The sequence below is a fragment of the Culex quinquefasciatus genome, chromosome 3, assembly GCF_015732765.1.
Source record: "Culex quinquefasciatus strain JHB chromosome 3, VPISU_Cqui_1.0_pri_paternal, whole genome shotgun sequence".
Lineage (NCBI taxonomy): Eukaryota > Metazoa > Arthropoda > Insecta > Diptera > Culicidae > Culex > Culex quinquefasciatus.
In genome coordinates, this window is record NC_051863.1 from 77,665,121 (window position 1) to 77,683,608 (window position 18,488).

General features: G+C 36.1%; 1 protein-coding gene across 1 annotated transcript; it reads right to left on the reverse strand.

The window, feature by feature from the left end:
* Positions 1-807: 807 nt before the first annotated feature.
* On the reverse strand, positions 808-18,048 carry LOC6037781 (pancreas transcription factor 1 subunit alpha). The gene is made up of 3 exons (XM_038265766.1): positions 17,443-18,048; positions 11,439-11,755; positions 808-1,148 (listed from the first exon to the last, which is right to left on the reverse strand). Exons 1-3 carry the CDS (start codon positions 17,694-17,696, stop codon positions 991-993), a joined length of 729 nt encoding a protein of 242 aa, XP_038121694.1. The 5' UTR covers positions 17,697-18,048; the 3' UTR covers positions 808-990.
* Positions 18,049-18,488: the final 440 nt, after the last annotated feature.

Here is an 18,488-nt window from a genome sequence, read left to right on the forward strand (position 1 = left end):
CTAATTCTTAGCTGCTTTAAATTGCCTCAATCCAAGGGGTCATAATGCAACCCCTAAATGAAGCGTTTGATTGTGTGCGTTTTAAAATCCTGGAAAGCTATCGCAGTTCAGACTGGCGCGTGAAATAATCCGACGGTTTTAAATTAATTCCTGATGAATGAAGTTTATAGAAGGCAAAAAAACGAACCCAATTAAGTGCAGAGATTTATATCACCACGATGTATGATGAACTGATGGATGCGTTTCGGTTTTAATTGTGGATGGCATTAATTTTCAAGTGCTCGCGTAACGTCCGATTCGGGGTTTTAGATTAGGAGATTAAAATTTGTGTCGAAAAAATATAGCATTAGCTAAACTATATCACTAATGTAATTAAAATAAATAAATCCTTCTCAGATTAGGAATAAACTTTAAAAATCTGTATTTTTTTGCGATTGTCTATTGAAGATTCGCGAAGCTAAAATTTCAATTCGAATGAATCTTCAAACTAAATGCACCAAGTTCATTCGATACTGTTTTGATTGCAGTGCTTAAAACAGGCGAAAGTTTCCCCTTGAGGAAAATCCGCTGCACCGTTGGTTGCCAATGTTTGTTCAGGTGATGCTCTTTTTACGACCGAATGTGAAAACACCAGGGGAAACTCGTTCCTGACGGGTGTTCATATAGTTTTCTGATGTACTTCCTGCAACTTACCAGTTGATGACTTGAAAATCCAAAAATCCCGTTGGACACGCGTGTGAATTAGCCGCCGAAGTTGTTTGCCGAAGCGATTGTTAAAATGCGGACAAATGATGTGTGAGACGTGAGTTTTTTTTCGATTAAATAAAATTTATTTACAATAAATACCAACAAAAGTACTGAGCTCTGACTAGAACGACTAGAAACGGTTCACAATGTTCATCAATTAGAATTTCGAAATAAATTAATAAATGCTATTTAAATGTACGGAACGAAATTTGGACAGGAACACGATGCTTTTGAAAAATAGTTCTAAGCCATTCCGTTTGAGTAGGTCGAAGGGCCAGCTGCGATGTTCCGCTGGTTGCTTCGGGGATCCTCCGGGCGCCAGATCCGTGCGAAGTAGCGTCCATTTGCGTTGCGATCACCCTTCCGGTGCCAGGACAGGGAGTGGGTCTGGCCGGAACCACCTGCGAATGGAGAGAAAAGGGAGTAAATCAGTTAGAAGTGTGCCTTTTCAGTAAGCGATAGAATGTAAATTTTCATCATAATTCTTTTTGTTGTTGAATAAGTTATCTTTTAAATACCAAAGGTTAATCCTCTGCTGCCCAAATTTTTCGAATGCTTTCAATTTGTCTGATTTTTGGTGGAAATTTTGATCTGCTTTCGCTTTACGAAAAAGGTTTCTTTTCATGCCTTCTTCTTTAACTTAAAGTTATTATATTTCAATTAATCATTTTAATTGTTTATTGATTCTGATAACATTTAGTCTCTTTTAAATTTTCACTGTTCTTCAAAATTATTAGCCATAAAATTAAACTGTGATCTTCAAAGATAACAAAAATTGCATTCAATAATTGCCGCAACCAAAAACGCTATTTTAACATTAGGATGTAACAAAATGGGTCATTTTTGCGGGCATTAAAGGGCATGACCCTAGGTGTACTGAGTCCAAATGCCAAATATGAGCTTGATTGGTTGCGACAGGGCCTGGCGCTTTGACTTTGAAGTTTAAATGGAATTTAACCCGTAAAATCGGTGCGTTTTGGTTATTGCCAGTTTTGAACCCCTTAACGGTGCGAAAAGATTCGGCCACTATTTAAATTGTTCCAGGAGTTATAACACCTAGAGATCCTAAATAGGGAGACTGGTCGAAGTGAATTTGACGTACCCAAACAGACACGAGTTTGACGTATCCAAACGAGCATTTGCCTTTACGCCCAGCAAAACTTATCAGTGTTGCCAAGCTCAAAACATACGTTGCCAGATCGATTTAGCCAGCTTAGACCAGTCTCCCTAGCGTCGCGACGCCTACCCTGAATCTTTTCTGCTGTAGTTGCCACACGTAGAAAAATAAGGCATATTTAAATCAACAAAATGTTTTGTTGATTTGAAAATCAAGAGTTTTTTTTAATCAACGCTAAACGTCAAAGCAACTTTTTCAAAACAACGAAAGTTTTTTGTGGTATTGAGAAAATCAAGGTTTGTTTCAACGCAAAATCGGCGTTGATTATATTCAACAAAAAATTTGTTGAATCAAACCTCCCACAGGCTGATCGTACAAAATAGGGGAAATATGCCCATTTTAAGCCTAATAAGCGGTCGTGTTTGAATGATGCTGGATAATCTGGATTGTTCCTTGAATTTCACTAAAACCAAGTACCGTAAACCGGGGTGACTTTGATAGGATTTCAATTTGTTTTTAGAATATTTTCCAACAGGTAAGGTTTTTCTCAAGATTATTATTTTTAAAACATGTACTGGTGTAGGCCACACAAAGTCCATGCACTATTTTGGAAAAAAAGTTTTTTCAATAGTGTTTAGAAAAATAGTTACGTTAAAAATTCTTGGTTTTAATTCCGGGGTGACTTTGATAGTCATGGTTTTTCTTGTTAAAATCATTTTTAAGATGTTCAAACTTTATTTGTACGTTAAATGTACCATCACTAAAGTAGCTGATATAGTTTGTAAGAAAAAAAATCAATGCTTATATTAAGTTAACTAAGTATATAAGCTTTTTAACAAAATACATATAAATTTTAGGTAAAATTGTTAAAAAGTCGGAATTTTGCCTGAAATTTGTTAAAAATAGTTTTGTTTATAAAATTATCGATTTATATTGCATTTTAAACTGAATTCGAAGCACGAATCACAAGTTTTCACATTTTACATGAAATTTGTTCAACTGAATTTGCCTATAAATTTGGAGATTTTTTTTATTTGTGTTTCAAAAACACATATTTTTTATTATTTACAAACTTATTTAACCTTCTCCTAGTGGAAAATTGTCCAGAGAATTCGAAAATGCATTCCGTTTTCCGATTAAAAATCATGTTCATTGAGAAAATCATGACACTTTGAGAAGTTTAAAATAATGACTTATATCCACATTTTCTTAACTATAGTTAACTAACTTTATAAACTTTTCAAAAATTTATAAAAGTTCTTCATGAGGTACTTTGAACACTTCTCTACCACGGTCAGTATGTTTCTGAACCATTGCTTTCGTATTTTAATTGTACTCTTCGTTTTGCGGAAAAATCGCAAACCTATCAAAGTCACCCCGGCTATCAAAGTCACCCCGTTTTACGGTACACCAACGAGTAGAGCAACTTTTTGTGAACATTCCTTTTACAAGCATTCAAAAAAACTATTACAAAAATGCATTCTAATCAGTCGAGTGCATTGGGCCACGCCCATTTTTCTATTTTCAGCTTAGTTCTTTTTTTCTTCCAGCGCTCTTTTGGGTCTGCTTAGTGCTGCCAAAATTGATGAAATTTTAAGCGAACACTCACGAAAAGTAGCATTTATAGCGAAAGTTTCCTGGCAGCACTTGCTCACTCCAACAGGCGCTGCACCAGCATGTTGGTGGTGTTGGTGGCCACCCTTTGTTCTTTATTTGCCTTCGCTCCTCGCTCGGTTTTCTTCAGCCTTTGATTAGAATCGGTATTCAAAATTGAAACGTCAAAAGACTTAGCGCGTTTGTTTTTTTTGTTGGTGCTTGCTAATTATTTACATTTTTCGGGATTATTTTTCAAGTGAGTGGCTAAGTAATGGTCAAAAGAACATGTTGCCGGTAGTTGGAAGCAATTTTATATCTTAAGCGCTTTGAAATCGTTAGCGCAAGTGAAAAGATATTGATGGTGACTTTCGTTAAGCAGTTAACCTCTGATCTCGCGTGTGGATGTGTGTGCCACCAAAATGATGAGAAATGGTCTCGCAAAATAGAAATATGATCAAAAGTGCATTAAATTTGATCTTTTTGGCCAGTAAGTGGCATAAATTTGCGTGCTTACTCGAGGCGGTGCTGTTGCTGGTAAGTTTACAGCCTAAATAATATTTTTGGAGCTTTAATCGAGCACCAAACTCTCCATATGACGAAGATAGGTGTTTGATTAGAAAGGGTATATTTCCCCTATCAACAATGAAAAGTTGCTTGCTCACTTTTATTTGAACTATTTATTACTTTGGAACAGTCAAAAACACTTTATGAAAGCTGTAATTCTTGATCAAAGTGCTGATAGGCCGATAATAGAAATAGGCTGAGAAAGGGTATAGTTCCCCTATGTTGGCTGACATATCGGGCGCAAACAAACGTCCTGCTGCCATGTAAACATACTGGAATGTGTTAGTAAATTTCCGGCTAGAAATCCAAAAATATCTTAGATTCATAAGCACTTTCAGTAGAACTATTTCTTAAAATTAAATTTGGAAAATTTAAATATCAATCATGCAACAAAATTGGTTTTAGTGGCAACAAAAAAATATTTAAAAACTTTAAATAAAATTTGTATCTGCCCAATGAATTTTGATCAAACTTGCCTAACCTCAAATTTATGTGCATTTTATAAAAAAGTTTTTCAACTTAGCTAAACAATCGTTTAGTTGTATTTTTTTCTAAATTGATCATTAAATGTATCTTTACCAATATGGTCAATTTGATGAAATTATTTCAATATGTTAAAAACACACAGTTTTTGAATAACAATTTTCAACGAAACTGTTTTTAAAGCACTATTATATTTTTTTGAAAAAAACGTACATGGATTTTGTGTGGCCTACACAGCAAAAAAATCCGTTGGTAAAATCATCATACACATCACCTTCGTCAAAAAATGCACTTAATATTACGCAATTCTTCTAAACACAAAAAAAGTTGCAACCGACGGGATTCAAACCCAGCATCAATAGTAAAGACTGGCGCCTTAGCCCACTCGGCCACCAGACCGATGAAGAATGTTAAGGATAAACGCATATAGGGGAACTATACCCTTTTTAAGCCTATTTCTATTATTGGCATATCAGCACTTTAAGCATGAATTGCAGCTTTAATGAAGTGTTTTGGACTGTTCCAAAGTCATAATTAGATCAATTAAAAATGAGCAAGCAACTTTCATTGTTGATACTGCTGAATATGTTGATTAAATGAGCATGAGCATGAGCATGAGCATGGTTGACTGCCAATGAGCTGCTACTCCGTTATTGACAGATCAGCTGAAGTTAAACAATGAATCAAAAATGATCAGTGGGAGCCAACCATCCGTTCACTGTTTAACCCCTGAAGACCCCGACTTTATTAGTCAATACCGGCGCCCTCCCAAGAAGCCTGCAGTTCAACGAAAGGGAGGAATGTTAGTCCGATAGTTGAAGTTGCAGACTCATCAAGCACATAGTTTTTCGCTATATACTTGTTGATACCGCTTGAGACCGTTGAATCCACAGCATCTCCTTCAAGCATCACGTGATTATTTTTTTTTGGGTTAGTAGGATAAGGTTTTGTCTTTTCGATGCCTCCCGAGCTTCGATGCTATGGGGAGGACTTTCATAACAGACCCGTCGGCGAGCCTTCCGAGCAACGATGCTATGGGAAGGTCTTTCTGGTCAACACACAAACTCACTCACACACAATTATTTTGATCCACTATTAACTCAACGATCCAAATTGTCAGTGCGTCTTTCGATCATTTTATAGAAATAGCTTTTTCACCTCAAAAATAAAAAATAAAACCTTATTCGAAAAATTTAAACACAATCCACCCGACGCCGTGCCTTCCGATCAACGATGATATAAGAAGGGCTTTGAAAATCACAAAAAAAATCACTTTTCTTTCCGAATATTTTTTACGACCATGCGCTCCCTTTGTCAATTATGCACTCACTGCTGAATATGTTGATTTAATAGCGGAAAACCGCAAAAGTGATGAGAATTGGTCGAACGGCTTAGAGTGATTAAAATGGGTATATTTCCCCTATGAGCTTGACATTTCGGTCAAAAAGGTTTCCCATAGGGACGTGGCGTTGTATCCTGCTGCCATCTGGTTTTTTTAAGTGCAAGAGTGAAAAGTGCTGAGTCATCGTCTAAAAATAGACGGCGTCCTATCTCGCCCAGCCAACGGTTGTCAAACGAACGGGGTCACTTTTTAGTTTGACACCCCTTTTACACGGAGTTCACGCACATTATCAAACGTTTGTTTTGATAGTGTGCGTGAGCGCCGTGTAAAAAGTGACAGTTCGTAAAAAGTGACAGTTCGTCACTTTTTAGTTTGACTTTGACCAACCAACGGGGTACAAACTAAAAAAGTGTCAAACGAAAAAGTGACCAACCACCGGGGGTTGAGTGTACAATCACATAAAATTGCATAAAATAATGCAAATTTTTTTTTACACCCAGGACTATTACACGCAGCTGGATTACTACTTTTTTTTTTGCTGTGTACCCCAGTACATGTTTAAACAATAATAATCTTGAGACAAGTCTTAACATTTCAATTTTATTCGAAAAATAAATTAAAACTCTACCAATGTCACCCAGGTTTACACAGGAAAAAAAAATGGTAATATTACATCTGGGAATGGGTACAACCTTTAAGTAGAAAAAAAGTGTAATTTTACCTATAAAAATGTGTAAATTCACCACTATTTTAGTGTTTTGCCACATTTTCAGTCTAAATTATTGCATCATAAAAGAGGTAATATTACACTTACAAATTTTAAACCTTCCAAATATACACATTACGGTAAACGGTAACTTTTTGAAGGAATTATCATGGAAATTTTGGAAATTGTCACCTTAAAAAGTTGTAATATTGCATCTTTCTTTAGAAGAAAGGTATCGCAAAGGATGACACCTTTGTTTGCTCTTCCTTTCATTCATCAAAAACACATTCGCCCTTCCAAGCATATGGTTCTGCACTCACTCCCCTCAGAAATTTCCACCCAACCGCGACCAGGATATTGGGAACAAATTAAAGCCCAGAACCCACTCGGCGTTGTATTTGCTGCCACGTTGTCGTCCCCGTCGAGTGTTTACAAATCCAATTTAAGTGATGTTAGAAACCCAGCGCGCAGAGGGCATTAGCGAAAATTATTTACTCAGCCAGCAGCGGGAGAGCAACCGGCGTTTTTCCCACCGGCATCATTTCAGGAAGAAACACTCAATTCGAGTGCGAAACGATCCTTCCCAGTGGTTCGAGCAGTTTTTGTTCGAGGGGTTGTGAAGGGATTACGCGTGGAGGTGGTGCTCACTGGGGCGTATCTTATCTTGGTTTCGAGGGCGTTAGGGGTGTCTGATTGTTTGATTGATTTAATACGAAGAATAGTTTATGTCATGCTTACTTTTGGATTACGAAACGACATTTGCATTGTTTGAGTAGAGCCTAAAAAACTTAAAAAAATGTTATTCTTGAAAGAAAATCACGTCATCAACGTTATCCAAATCATTATTTAAAAAAAAAACAAACTTAAAGGCTAATTTAGCAATATCAAAATTACCCAAACATTGTTTTTACTTTCTCTCTACTACTTTTGACAATTTGATAAATTTACTATATTACTGAGTTTTTATCACAGATCTAAGAGAATAATTCCTAAAACATTTGTGGGACGTGAGACAGGTGTTAAACGCCACAATCATCCAACATTCTTTCCCCGGTTGCAAATCCACCCCCTCCGACAATGGCAATAAATGTTCTTTTCAAATTTTCACCAGCCAGACAGAATGCGAGACATGCGCAAAAGTATTTCATAAATTTAGCCCATCCTCTTTTTAGTGGCGTGGTTGCTTCATTTTCGTGTTATAAATCATCAACCCGTCATCGTGTGTTCATTTGTGTGGTCCACCCACTATCGATCGTGGGCCGTGGGAAGTTTGGGATTGATCTACAGATGTTATGGATTTGAATGTATCTTTTCTGGCACGGTGAATGGGGAGGGAGTTTATTTTTTCCTTGGAGCGATTCAACCAATGAGCATGTTATTGATTGAAATGCTTTCCATGGAAATGTCAAAAATATAAATATTTGTGGAAATCCATTAAATCGTATGTTGTGTGCTATCTTGTAACAACGTGAATGATAGAGCCAAACTTTTTTAAGCAATCGGTTTTGGCCTAACAAACGCTCCAAGTTTCAACTAATTTGGTTACACCAGTTAAAAGATACAGTAATTTATGTAAACAAAAATCTGAAAAGCACGTGTCACAAGTGTGTTTCGAAAGTAAAATTGTACTACGTGTCACAAGTGTGCACATAATTTCCATTCAAACTAAAATAGGCTAAATCAATAATTAACCGACTTAATCCATATATTTTCAAAAACAAAAGATTGCATTGACTTTAGAAAATGTGTATCATCATAAATTTGTGAAAAACAAGAAAAATTTTCCACACTCTCCAACAACATGTATGACGTGTCACAAGTGTACACGATAATTTTGATGATAAATTGGTCTATGTCACAAGGGTGTATTGCGATATCCGGGAAACGGAAGCGAGTTCCCAAAATCGGGTTAAAGCAACTTGTAGTGTTTGTTAAGTATAGCAAAACGTCATCATTAACTCATTTGGTCTATGTCACAAGATAGCACACAGCAGACGAAATAAGGTTTTAAAATTGTAATTTGGGTTGAGCTATTATTTAAAAATAAACCAAATACAAGCAAGTAGAAGAAAAAATATTGCAGCAAAAAAGTTTTTTTTCGTGATTCGATTATTCGAAGTGAAATTTTGAAGCACGTTTGATTAGGATTTTTCAGTGAAACAAATGTTTGCCCGTTTGAGTTTGGCGGCCGTGCATTTGTCCAACTTATAAACAAAAACAGTCTCGAAAGGAATTACTTTTCGATAGAAGTCCTGAAAACATTTTAGCACTCAAATAAATGCTGTAATTTTTTTTAAGTATTGTTATTTCATCATTCTTGATAATTTCATCATTTTTTTTAATTCAGTGTTTAGAAATAATGCCTAATCGTAAAAAAATCTCGTTTTTGCTCTGAGCAGGAAGGGGTTAATTACTGTCATCATCTCTGTGTTAATGTTTTCCATGTTTTTAACATTAGCGTGTTTAGCACTTTTAAAATTTTGAATCATGAATTTCACAAAACTTTTGACATTGAAAATCAGAAGTATATATGCCAAGATGTTGTCTCAAATAAGAGTCACCACAATTTTAGTTTTTCAAAAAGTTAAAAATGTATTTTAACAAAGTTGCTTCCATTTTTTGAGTTAGTAATGCCTGACAACTCTTCTGAACATTGTAATCATCTTACACCAAAATTTCAATTAGTTTCAGACAAAAACCTATTTTTTGTGGGGGTTTATAAAAAAACTCCCAAAACTTATTCAACGCAACAACTTTGCCAAAGCTCTACCTCTTAACTGTTTAAAGTTAGAAATTCCATAGCCTACTGTGATGAGTCAAATAGAACATGTCTGGAGTTTTTTTTTGAAAAGGTCCTATAAACCAAATTTTTATTTTTTGCTTTTTGGGTGTTTTTGAATAGGGGAAGGTGGGGCAAGACGACCATATGGGGCAAGACGAACAATCGCTCCTACGGCCGTAATTTGTACAATTTTGATTATTTCCAGTATGAGGAATTGTTGCTAGCAATGCAATTAGCTGATTCTACTACCACATAACCGCCAAAATGACGTAAACGCCACGGAGCATAAGATTTAATGAAGTTTTTTTCGAAACCTTTGTTTTCTTATAATATTTGGAAAGTACAAAATAAGGCTTAGGGTTCGTTTTAAGGCTCATTTTATCAAAATGCTATTTTTCCTAGATTAGTAGTGTCCCTACAAATGACATGCACCTATTACAAAATATGATTTAACTTTTGGTTATTTTTGTTGAGAGCTTTTAAAAAAATCTTGTTCAGGTGGGGCAAGTGTACCATATGGATTTTTAGTATGGAAAAAATTACGAATTGCTGCAACAACATATTTTATTGGGAAATAAATACATGAAAGTACTTAAAAACTGATAAACAATCGTTAAAAAAAATTGTACATACAAAGTATAGTGATATTATGAAAATTCACTATTTATCATCGAAGTAGTATTTTTTTTTTCGTAAAAACGATAAAATTTTTAGTAAAATATTATTATTTAATCTAAAAATGGAAGAAACCATTCAAATACATTCTAATCTGACGTATCTAAGTGATAACAGTTCAATTGTTAGCAAATTACCATATTTTTTCATGCATTGTTCCTCTTGCCCCAACGGGTTGCTCGTCTTGCCCCACTAGTTGAGTAGAACGTACGGAAAATCAAAAATTTTAAAATCAATTTTTCACATTAAAAAACAGGATTTTTTAAAAACTTGTTTAAACAAAGTCTTAGTCAAGACCTGGAATAAGATGATTATGAAAAATCCGACAGATTTTTTAACGTTTTTGATGGGTTATAACGAGCATTTCCTTAGCTTGTTACACTTGCCCCACTTTCCCCTACCCCTGACTCAAGGCGGTTCTAAAAACACCCAAAAAGCAAAAATAGAAAATTTGGTTTATAGGACCTTTTCAAAAAAAACTCCAGATGTCAAATCGCAAAAATGCTTACTTTTGGCTGTAATCAATTATATTTCATCAAAACAGCCTTTTAACCCACTGTGCATTGTTAACTAACCCAAAACATGAAAGCCGACTGCGCAGGCTCAACTTAAGAGAAAGCATTATGTTTGGGGTCCCCAGAAACGCGTGCACTTTAAACCAGGGGTGCTCAAAGTTTTTGAATGGCGGGCCAAGTTTGAAGTTCACATGAGCTTACGGGCCAAATGGGAATAATTCTGAAATAAATCAATCTTTTAAACAGAAAAATCATAATCGGTTGATTATTTTTAATTAGGCTTTTTTTAAAACATTTGGCACTAAAATATTATGTTTATAGAAGTTTATATGTTATAAATAGTGAATAGAAACAGTGCAATATACAAAATATCACAGACAAAATCATTTCACTGCTTGAATAAACACCAACCGCAATAAAAACTCATTCATTCGCTTCACATGTTACCCAAGTACCTAAATAATGCTCACTAGGATTCATCCTGCAAGTCAGAGTACCATTTGGTATTCCTGAACTCTTCCTCGTCAAAACCATATTGTGGCAACCAGAAAACACTTTGTCAACCGGCTGCTGCTGCTGCTTCGAAAGCAAACCATCAATTTTCATCGCCCCGGAGATGTTCTCCATGCACTAAATTAGTCACGGTTTACGCTTAATTTGGCCGCTCCATTCATCTGTCATTATACCGTGATGTGATCCAGCTGTAGAACCGACCCTCCTGGATTGGGCATGTGGATTAATACGAAAGCGATCATCACCACGAACCGGTGTTCGGCGATTCCTCGCGCAGAATTTAAGGGGTTCAAATATCGCACTTTCGTGATGATTCGTTCGTCACGGTTCTAAATTTGGTTCGCTTCATAACGCTTTTCGTAAACATTAGGACCATTTCACCCCATTTTCCCCCTTACCTCGCACGATGAACTTTTTCGGCGGTTCCTTGACGGGTGCTCGCTTCAGCCCGTTGGTGCCGGGTTCGTTGCCGTTTTTGTCCTTCCGCAGCATGTCCCCCAGGAAGGAGATGTAGCTGATGGCCAACTTCAGGGTGTCCACCTTGCTGAGGCGCTTCTCGTACGGCAGCGTCGGGATGTGGGTCCGGAGGCCCTCGAAGGCTTCGTTGATGCTCTGCATGCGGCGACGCTCGCGCAGGTTCGCGGCCTGCCGCTGCTGGGCCTGCTGGGAGGCACACTTGGGCCGCCGGTACTTGGACGACCGGGTGGAGTAGATGCTGGGGTGGGAGAGGGGGCGCAGAGGGGTTATGGTTAGATGATTGATTTAAAAATTCGAATAATTGGAGTTATTTGAAACCGTGAAAATTAAATACTGAGCAATTCCAGCCCAAAACAGGAATTTTTCAGGTACTTTTTTCTCGACCCTCTCCGATTTCACTGAAACTTTATAGACATGTTATCCTACGCTTATATAAGCTATTTTTATGTATATGGAGCCAGTTCCACACGATTATGACATTTGAGAAGGGCGTAAGTGTTTTAAATATTTTTGTAATTCGGAATATAAATAATTCTGTATCTCGAAGCCGTTGCATCGTATCAAAAAGTGGTCAAAGACAAACTTGTAGGAAATTTGACAGGCTTTTCGATAAAAATACACTGAACGAAAAAAACACTCAACTTTTATGAGATTTTTTGATTTTTAAGTTTAAAAGTCAAATTTGAGGGGGAGCCCACGATTGTTTTTCGTTCAAAATTTTTGTGAAGATAGCCTAAGATGTTGCAAAAAGACTCACGAAAAATGCAGGATGGAGCATCTCACCTGAAAAAATACAAAAATCATTTACTGAAACTGTTTTTTTGAAAAGTGCTCTAAACGTCATAATTTTCAAAAACCAAATACGGGAATCGATTCTCCAGACAATTTTACATAAAAGTCTCCATATTGACTACTGTCCTAAGCCCAATCCTTGTGAAGTTACAGCGGTTTAAAAAATAAAAATGTTGAAAAAATAGGTTTTTTGATGGTTTTTGGCATTTTCTATATGACAGACTTGATTTTTCAGTCTCGTAAATATTTTTACCGAAAAGCTCGTCCAATTTCCCATAAGTTTGTGTTTGACCACATTTCAATTGGTTGTATGAGCTTACAAATATAAGCTAATTACATTGCTCACTACTGAAAACATCATATTTTTTCAGTGTAGTATAGTAACCTGGATAGTAAATTAGCTTATATCTGTAAGCCCATACATCCAATTGAAATATGGTCAAAGACAAACTTATGGGAAATTGGACGAGCTTTCCGGTAAAAATATTTACGAGACTGAAAAATCTAGTCTGTCACATAGAAATTGTCAAAAACCATCAAAAAACCTATTTTTTCAACATTTTTATTTTTAAAACCGCTGTAACTTCACAAGGATTGGACTTAGGACAGTAGTCATTATGGAGACTTTTATGTAAAATTGTCTGGAGAATCGATTCCCGTATTTGGTTTTTGAAAAGTTTGACGTTTAGAGCACTTTTCAAAAAAATAGTTCCAGTAAATGATTTTTGTATTTTTTTAGGGGAGATGCTCCATCCTGCATTTTTCGTGAGTCTTTTTGTTACATCTTAGGCTATCTTCACAAAAATTTTGAACGAAAAACAATCGTGGGCTCCCCCTCAAATATGACTTTTAAACTTAAAAATCAAAAAATCTCATAAAAGTTGAGTGTTTTTTTCGTTCAGTGTATTTTTTATCGAAAAGCCTGTCAAATTTCCTACAAGTTTGTCTTTGACCACTTTTTGATACGATGCAACGGCTTCGAGATACAGAAATATTTAAATTACGAAATACAAAAATATTTAAAACACTTACTCCCTTCTCAAATGTCATTATCGTGTGGAACTGGCTCCATATACACAAAAATGGCTTATATAAGCGTAGGATAACATGTCTACAAAGTTTCATTGAAATCGGAGAGGGTCGGGTACAACCGATTCCCTATTTGGCATGGAATTGCTCTACTGAAACATTATTATGATTGAATTCTTAGTATTTCAATTACGAAGAAATCTGATAAGGCCGTTGCAAATATTTTTCAAAGTTTATTTAGGGTCCCATTTGTCTCTTTCAAAAATTTTGAAGTTTCGTAAAGTAGTTCAAAAGAAATGTAAAAAAACTGTTTTGACTAAAGTAGGGTAGAGTAGTCATCAATGAGACACGGGGAACAATGATAAAATGGCTCTCACAAGACGTAGTTTCAATCAATCAGGCTCATATTTAGGGGAAAGGTGTGTCTACTAGATACACGTCTGCTATAATTGTGGCTTTGGTTATGGATGCTCCCTTGTAAAGTTATTCATACATGTTTGATTCTGGGGTGTAAAAGTAAATTATGACTAAAAATTACATTTTCGCTCATAGGCTGCCATTAACACAAAAACTAATTTTTCTCCAAATTTCTTTCGTCATTTTACAGGGCATGAGTTGGGCTACAATGTCCTTTTATTGGGTTTTACCAAAATTTAGAATATACCCAGAATCCAGGGCTGTCTCATTGTTCCCCACTCTTTTCTACCCATGGGTAACAATGAGACACTTTGATTTTTCTTCATTAAACTTTTCAAAATCTGTGGAAATCTTTCAAAACATGAATTGGAAGTGATTGTTGGCATATTTATTGCGTTTGAACTTCATTTAACCAAAAATATAAAGTTATTTGATAAAATATATGGATTTTACAAAATTTAAATACTTTTTAGTATAACTTTTGTAAATTGAAGTTTCATGTTGACAAAATTGCTTGAAAATATTCAAAGCAAGTCACCTGCAATGGAACAATATAAAAGCATGATGAAAAGTATTGATTTTTGTAGAGTGTCTCATTGTTCCTGCCAAGCGCGTCTACAATGAGACAGTTGAATAACTCTGACGGATCTATCATACGAACAATCGTTGGATTAGATCTTACCGAAGAGCCAGAAAGATTGAAGATCTGAAACCTTATCGAAAGAAATGAGTGATGACGTTAGTTTGTTAAACGTGTTGAGGGAGAATAATGCAATTCTGACTGAATGTATTCACTATATGAATGTGAGGAAGGCACAAAAAAGGTGGACAAAGCAACGTTTTTCATTCAAATGTTGAATCCGTGGCCTGTATTTTCAATTTTTTAACCTTTTTTTTTGCATTGGCCGTTTCAAATATTTTTCATACACCCAGAACTGGGCATCGACATACGAGAGGATAAAGAGCACGATTCGGTAGTAAAATGGTACTGTGTGCGGACTGAGAGGATAAATCCCGAAATTACCGAGAGTACTTTACTCATGGGTTCATTTTCCTAAAAAGTTCATCTATCAAAAAAAAAAGAAGTACCGGTATCGAAACTCGAACCCAAGACGAAGGTTTATTGAGCCGTATGGGCCACTATGGTTCGGTGACTAAGTGGCGGTCATTTGTCCATATAAGCCACTCAATAGGATGAACTGTTCCAATGAACGAATGAACACGCGAGAGGACTATACTCTTGCCAAATAGCACTTTCCACACGTTTCTTTTCGTGAGGACTATCCCCTCGTTCTTTAACTTTGGGTGTAGTTTATGTTGCCCCCCTTCAACATTTGTCCGAAAAATCAGGGGGCAAAATTTTTTTTTCTGAAAACTTAAATTTTTTTGTGATAATAGAAGTTAAATCAACTGAAAACAATCTAGAATGCATATTTAGCATGTTTGGGCTGTATTAAAAATATTTTGATTTTTTTTTATAAAATTTCAAAGCAACTGGACAGGTTTATAATGCATTTTTAAACACTTTTTTCATTCAAATGTAGAAACCATGGCTCGTAAATTCAATCTTTAAACTTTTTTTTTTATTTTTACGTAACTTTCTCCATACAATTTGCCGATGTACCGGAATCGGTTTCAGAATGGCCAAAGTGTCAATTAGTTAGCGTAAGAACCTTCCTTGGGCTTATACGAACCCAACGCAACAAAAAGCGTCGATCCGACGCTCCGTATTGAACTGATTCGCGTTCTAACAAAACCGTCGACATTTTTGATATATATAGATAGATGAAAAAATAATCCTGAAATGTTACAGCTTATCCCGATTTGCGGTCCAAAGAAAAAATGTGCCATAAATGCCCTATTGATTTGAAATTCGAAAGTAAACGTTATACAAAGTTTTCTAAACAGTTCAATTTGAATTGTACAAGTATTTTTTCCATGATTTTACTTTATTGTTTTGCTTCTCGATTTTTTGGAGAATTTGTAGGTGCGGACAAAAACTTGAAATATAATTCGCATTGTTTTTACAAAACCTCGATTTTGAAAAACTTTACCCACATCGATTTTATTTAGGTATGTTTCAGCGCCATTTTTGAGCTTTAGTACATGATGGACGTATTTCGGCCAAATCTGATTTTTTGGAAACACTTAAAAAAAATCCAAAAATATTCTTTTGTGTTAAATTAAATTTGTAATCTGAAATGATATTGGTATAATTTTGATCAACTGCAGCTACTTCGAGTTATAAGCATTTTGAAGTAGCATTTTACAAAAATCTCCGAAATTCAAATTTTCAAATAACTGAGAAAATTCTTCCACTGGGATTCTTTGGAACCGGTCCAAAAATGGACAATATGAATGATCTTCATGTTAAAAATTGTGAACTCAGATACCCATATTGCGTGATCAAAAATTATTCTAGAATGACTGCGTGGTTGGACATATTCCTGGTTTCACCGAGGAACCTGGAACCGGTTCCAAAGTGACCAGGTCTGCCCAAAATTGATTTAGGACAATATGAATGATCTCCATTTTAAAAATTGTGAACTCAGACACCTATATTGTTTGAACAAAAATAATTCCCGAATAACTGCGTGGTTGACTATATTCCGGGTTCCACCGGAGATCATGGAACCGATGGCCAGATATGTCCAAAAATGGTTTTGAGTGAAATCAATGATCTTTATTTTGAAAATGCTGAATTTTGATACCCATATTGACTATGAAATAAAATTCTTGAAAATGCTCCGTGATTGGGGATATTCTGGGTTTCTACGGAAACTGGAACTGGTCCAAAAGTGGCCAGATTTGTCCAAAAATGGTTTTGTGCGTCAACATTGAGCTTAATTTTGAAAATGCTGAATTGTGATATGCATAGTGTGGCTGAAAAATATTCTCGTATATGTTCCGTGATTGGCCAAAATCAGGTTTCCACCGGAGAATCTGGAACCGGTCTAAAAGTGGCCAGATCTTTTCAAAATGGTCTTTGATATTATAATTGAACTTCGCCTTCTTTCACTTGCATGGGAGTTTAGGTGTTTTAATTGAAGTGAAATCAAGATATTCGATAAAAAAAAGTTGATGAAATTTGATCTTGTTTAAGTTGACATTAATACTGGAACGCCCAACGCATGTCCAACTTACACGGACGCCCAAGCCTCCCAAAAAAGGTGGAACGGTAACATCAACTCGCTGGTTCTCGGGCATTACTGAACCAATCGGGACGATTCTTGTTCCCAGTGATTTATATGAATGTCTAGATGATCCTAAAATTTTGCAGAACTTGGTTTGAACAAATCTGTAATTTCTGCGACCGAAAACATCGTTCCACCTTTTTTAAATTGACTGCCTCCGCGGAATCTCTGGCGATTTTTTTTTACACGCGAAAAGTTGGAACGATGTTTTTGATCGCATAAATTACAGATTTGATCAAATTAAGTTCTGCAAAGTTCTAGAATCGTCTAGACATCCTAACAAATCACTGAAAAGAAAAATCATCTTGATTGGTTGAGTTATGCCCGAGAACCAGCGAGTTGAAGTTACCGTTCCACCTTTTTTGGAGCCTTGGGCGTTGGAATGTTAAGAATAATTTTAAAAACAAAACAAACAAACGAAAAATAAGCAAAAATTCTCAAACGTGGTCATTTTTAACATATATAAGGACGGAATTTCTTAATAACGGCTTACTCCTTAATCCCGTCGTTATTTTCCTGATCGCTGTTGTACCCACAGAACGAATCACTGTCGGTTGTGTTCTCATCGTCCCCCAGGAAGTAGTCCGAGCTGTTCGAGGTCGTCGAATCCACACTGGCCGTCTGCAGGTGACTGTGATGCTGATGGTGGTGATGATGATGAGGTTGCCCGTGATGCTGCATCGCCGGACCATCAAACAGGTGACGGCTCATGACGGCCTCAAAATCGAACGTATCCATCGAGAACATGGTGACTGCTTAATATTATTATTAACTTCTAATAGTTGACTTATCACAAACAATGACTAGATTAGATGATGCCTTCCGCTTTCACGCACTATTACTAAATTCACATGATTGCACGTGCCATTTGTTTGCCACTTCAACACTTTACGAGAGAAATCACTGCCACGTGACTTGTACAAATAAACGATTAGCCATCTTAGAAACTCCCGGCGGGACCGCGCTTTCCGGTGGCCACGTGCGGTCTATTAACTGGTAGCACAGTTACCACTTGCTAATTGTTTCCGGTGCGAATGCGTCAACGGCTGCGGACAATGATGTGGTGTTACCAGTGAAGCAGTCGGCGAAGGACTAATTGTCCCTGGCGCACCGTTTCCTCCCCTGTTTGGGAAATTTGGAAAGTTGAGTCGAGAGAGGATGAATGAACCAACTGAAGGTTCATTCTAGCTGAGGGCTGAGATAGAAAATTCATTTTGGATTGTGGTGATTAGGGGAAATAAGTTTTGTTGAAATGAGGGTTCTTTCCAAACATAATTGTTTATCTTCAATCTACAGTTTGAAAATAGTACGACATTTGTGAAAGCAAATATTCTTGTTTATATTTGAAAATGTTGCAAATAGCTAAACATGTTGAAAATTATGTTTAAGCCGAGTTTTTGGATATGTGGGATTTATCCAGAAATTAAAGTCATAAAACCCTTTTAAAATATACCTTTAATAAGAATTAACAGATTATTACAAAACATTAATGTACAAATATCAACCATTTACCCTGATTTAGATTGAATTTTGCCGATA

Excerpts from the sequence above, each read along its gene's own strand:
- LOC6037781 (XM_038265766.1), bottom strand. The coding sequence starts at position 17,696 with ATGTTCTCGATGGATACGTTCGATTTTGAGGCCGTCATGAGCCGTCAC. Across the intron at positions 11,756-17,442 it reads AATAACGACGGGATTAAGGA|CATCTACTCCACCCGGTCGT; the intron begins GTAAGCCGTTAT and ends CTCCCACCCCAG. Across the intron at positions 1,149-11,438 it reads GAAAAAGTTCATCGTGCGAG|GTGGTTCCGGCCAGACCCAC; the intron begins GTAAGGGGGAAA and ends CTCCATTCGCAG.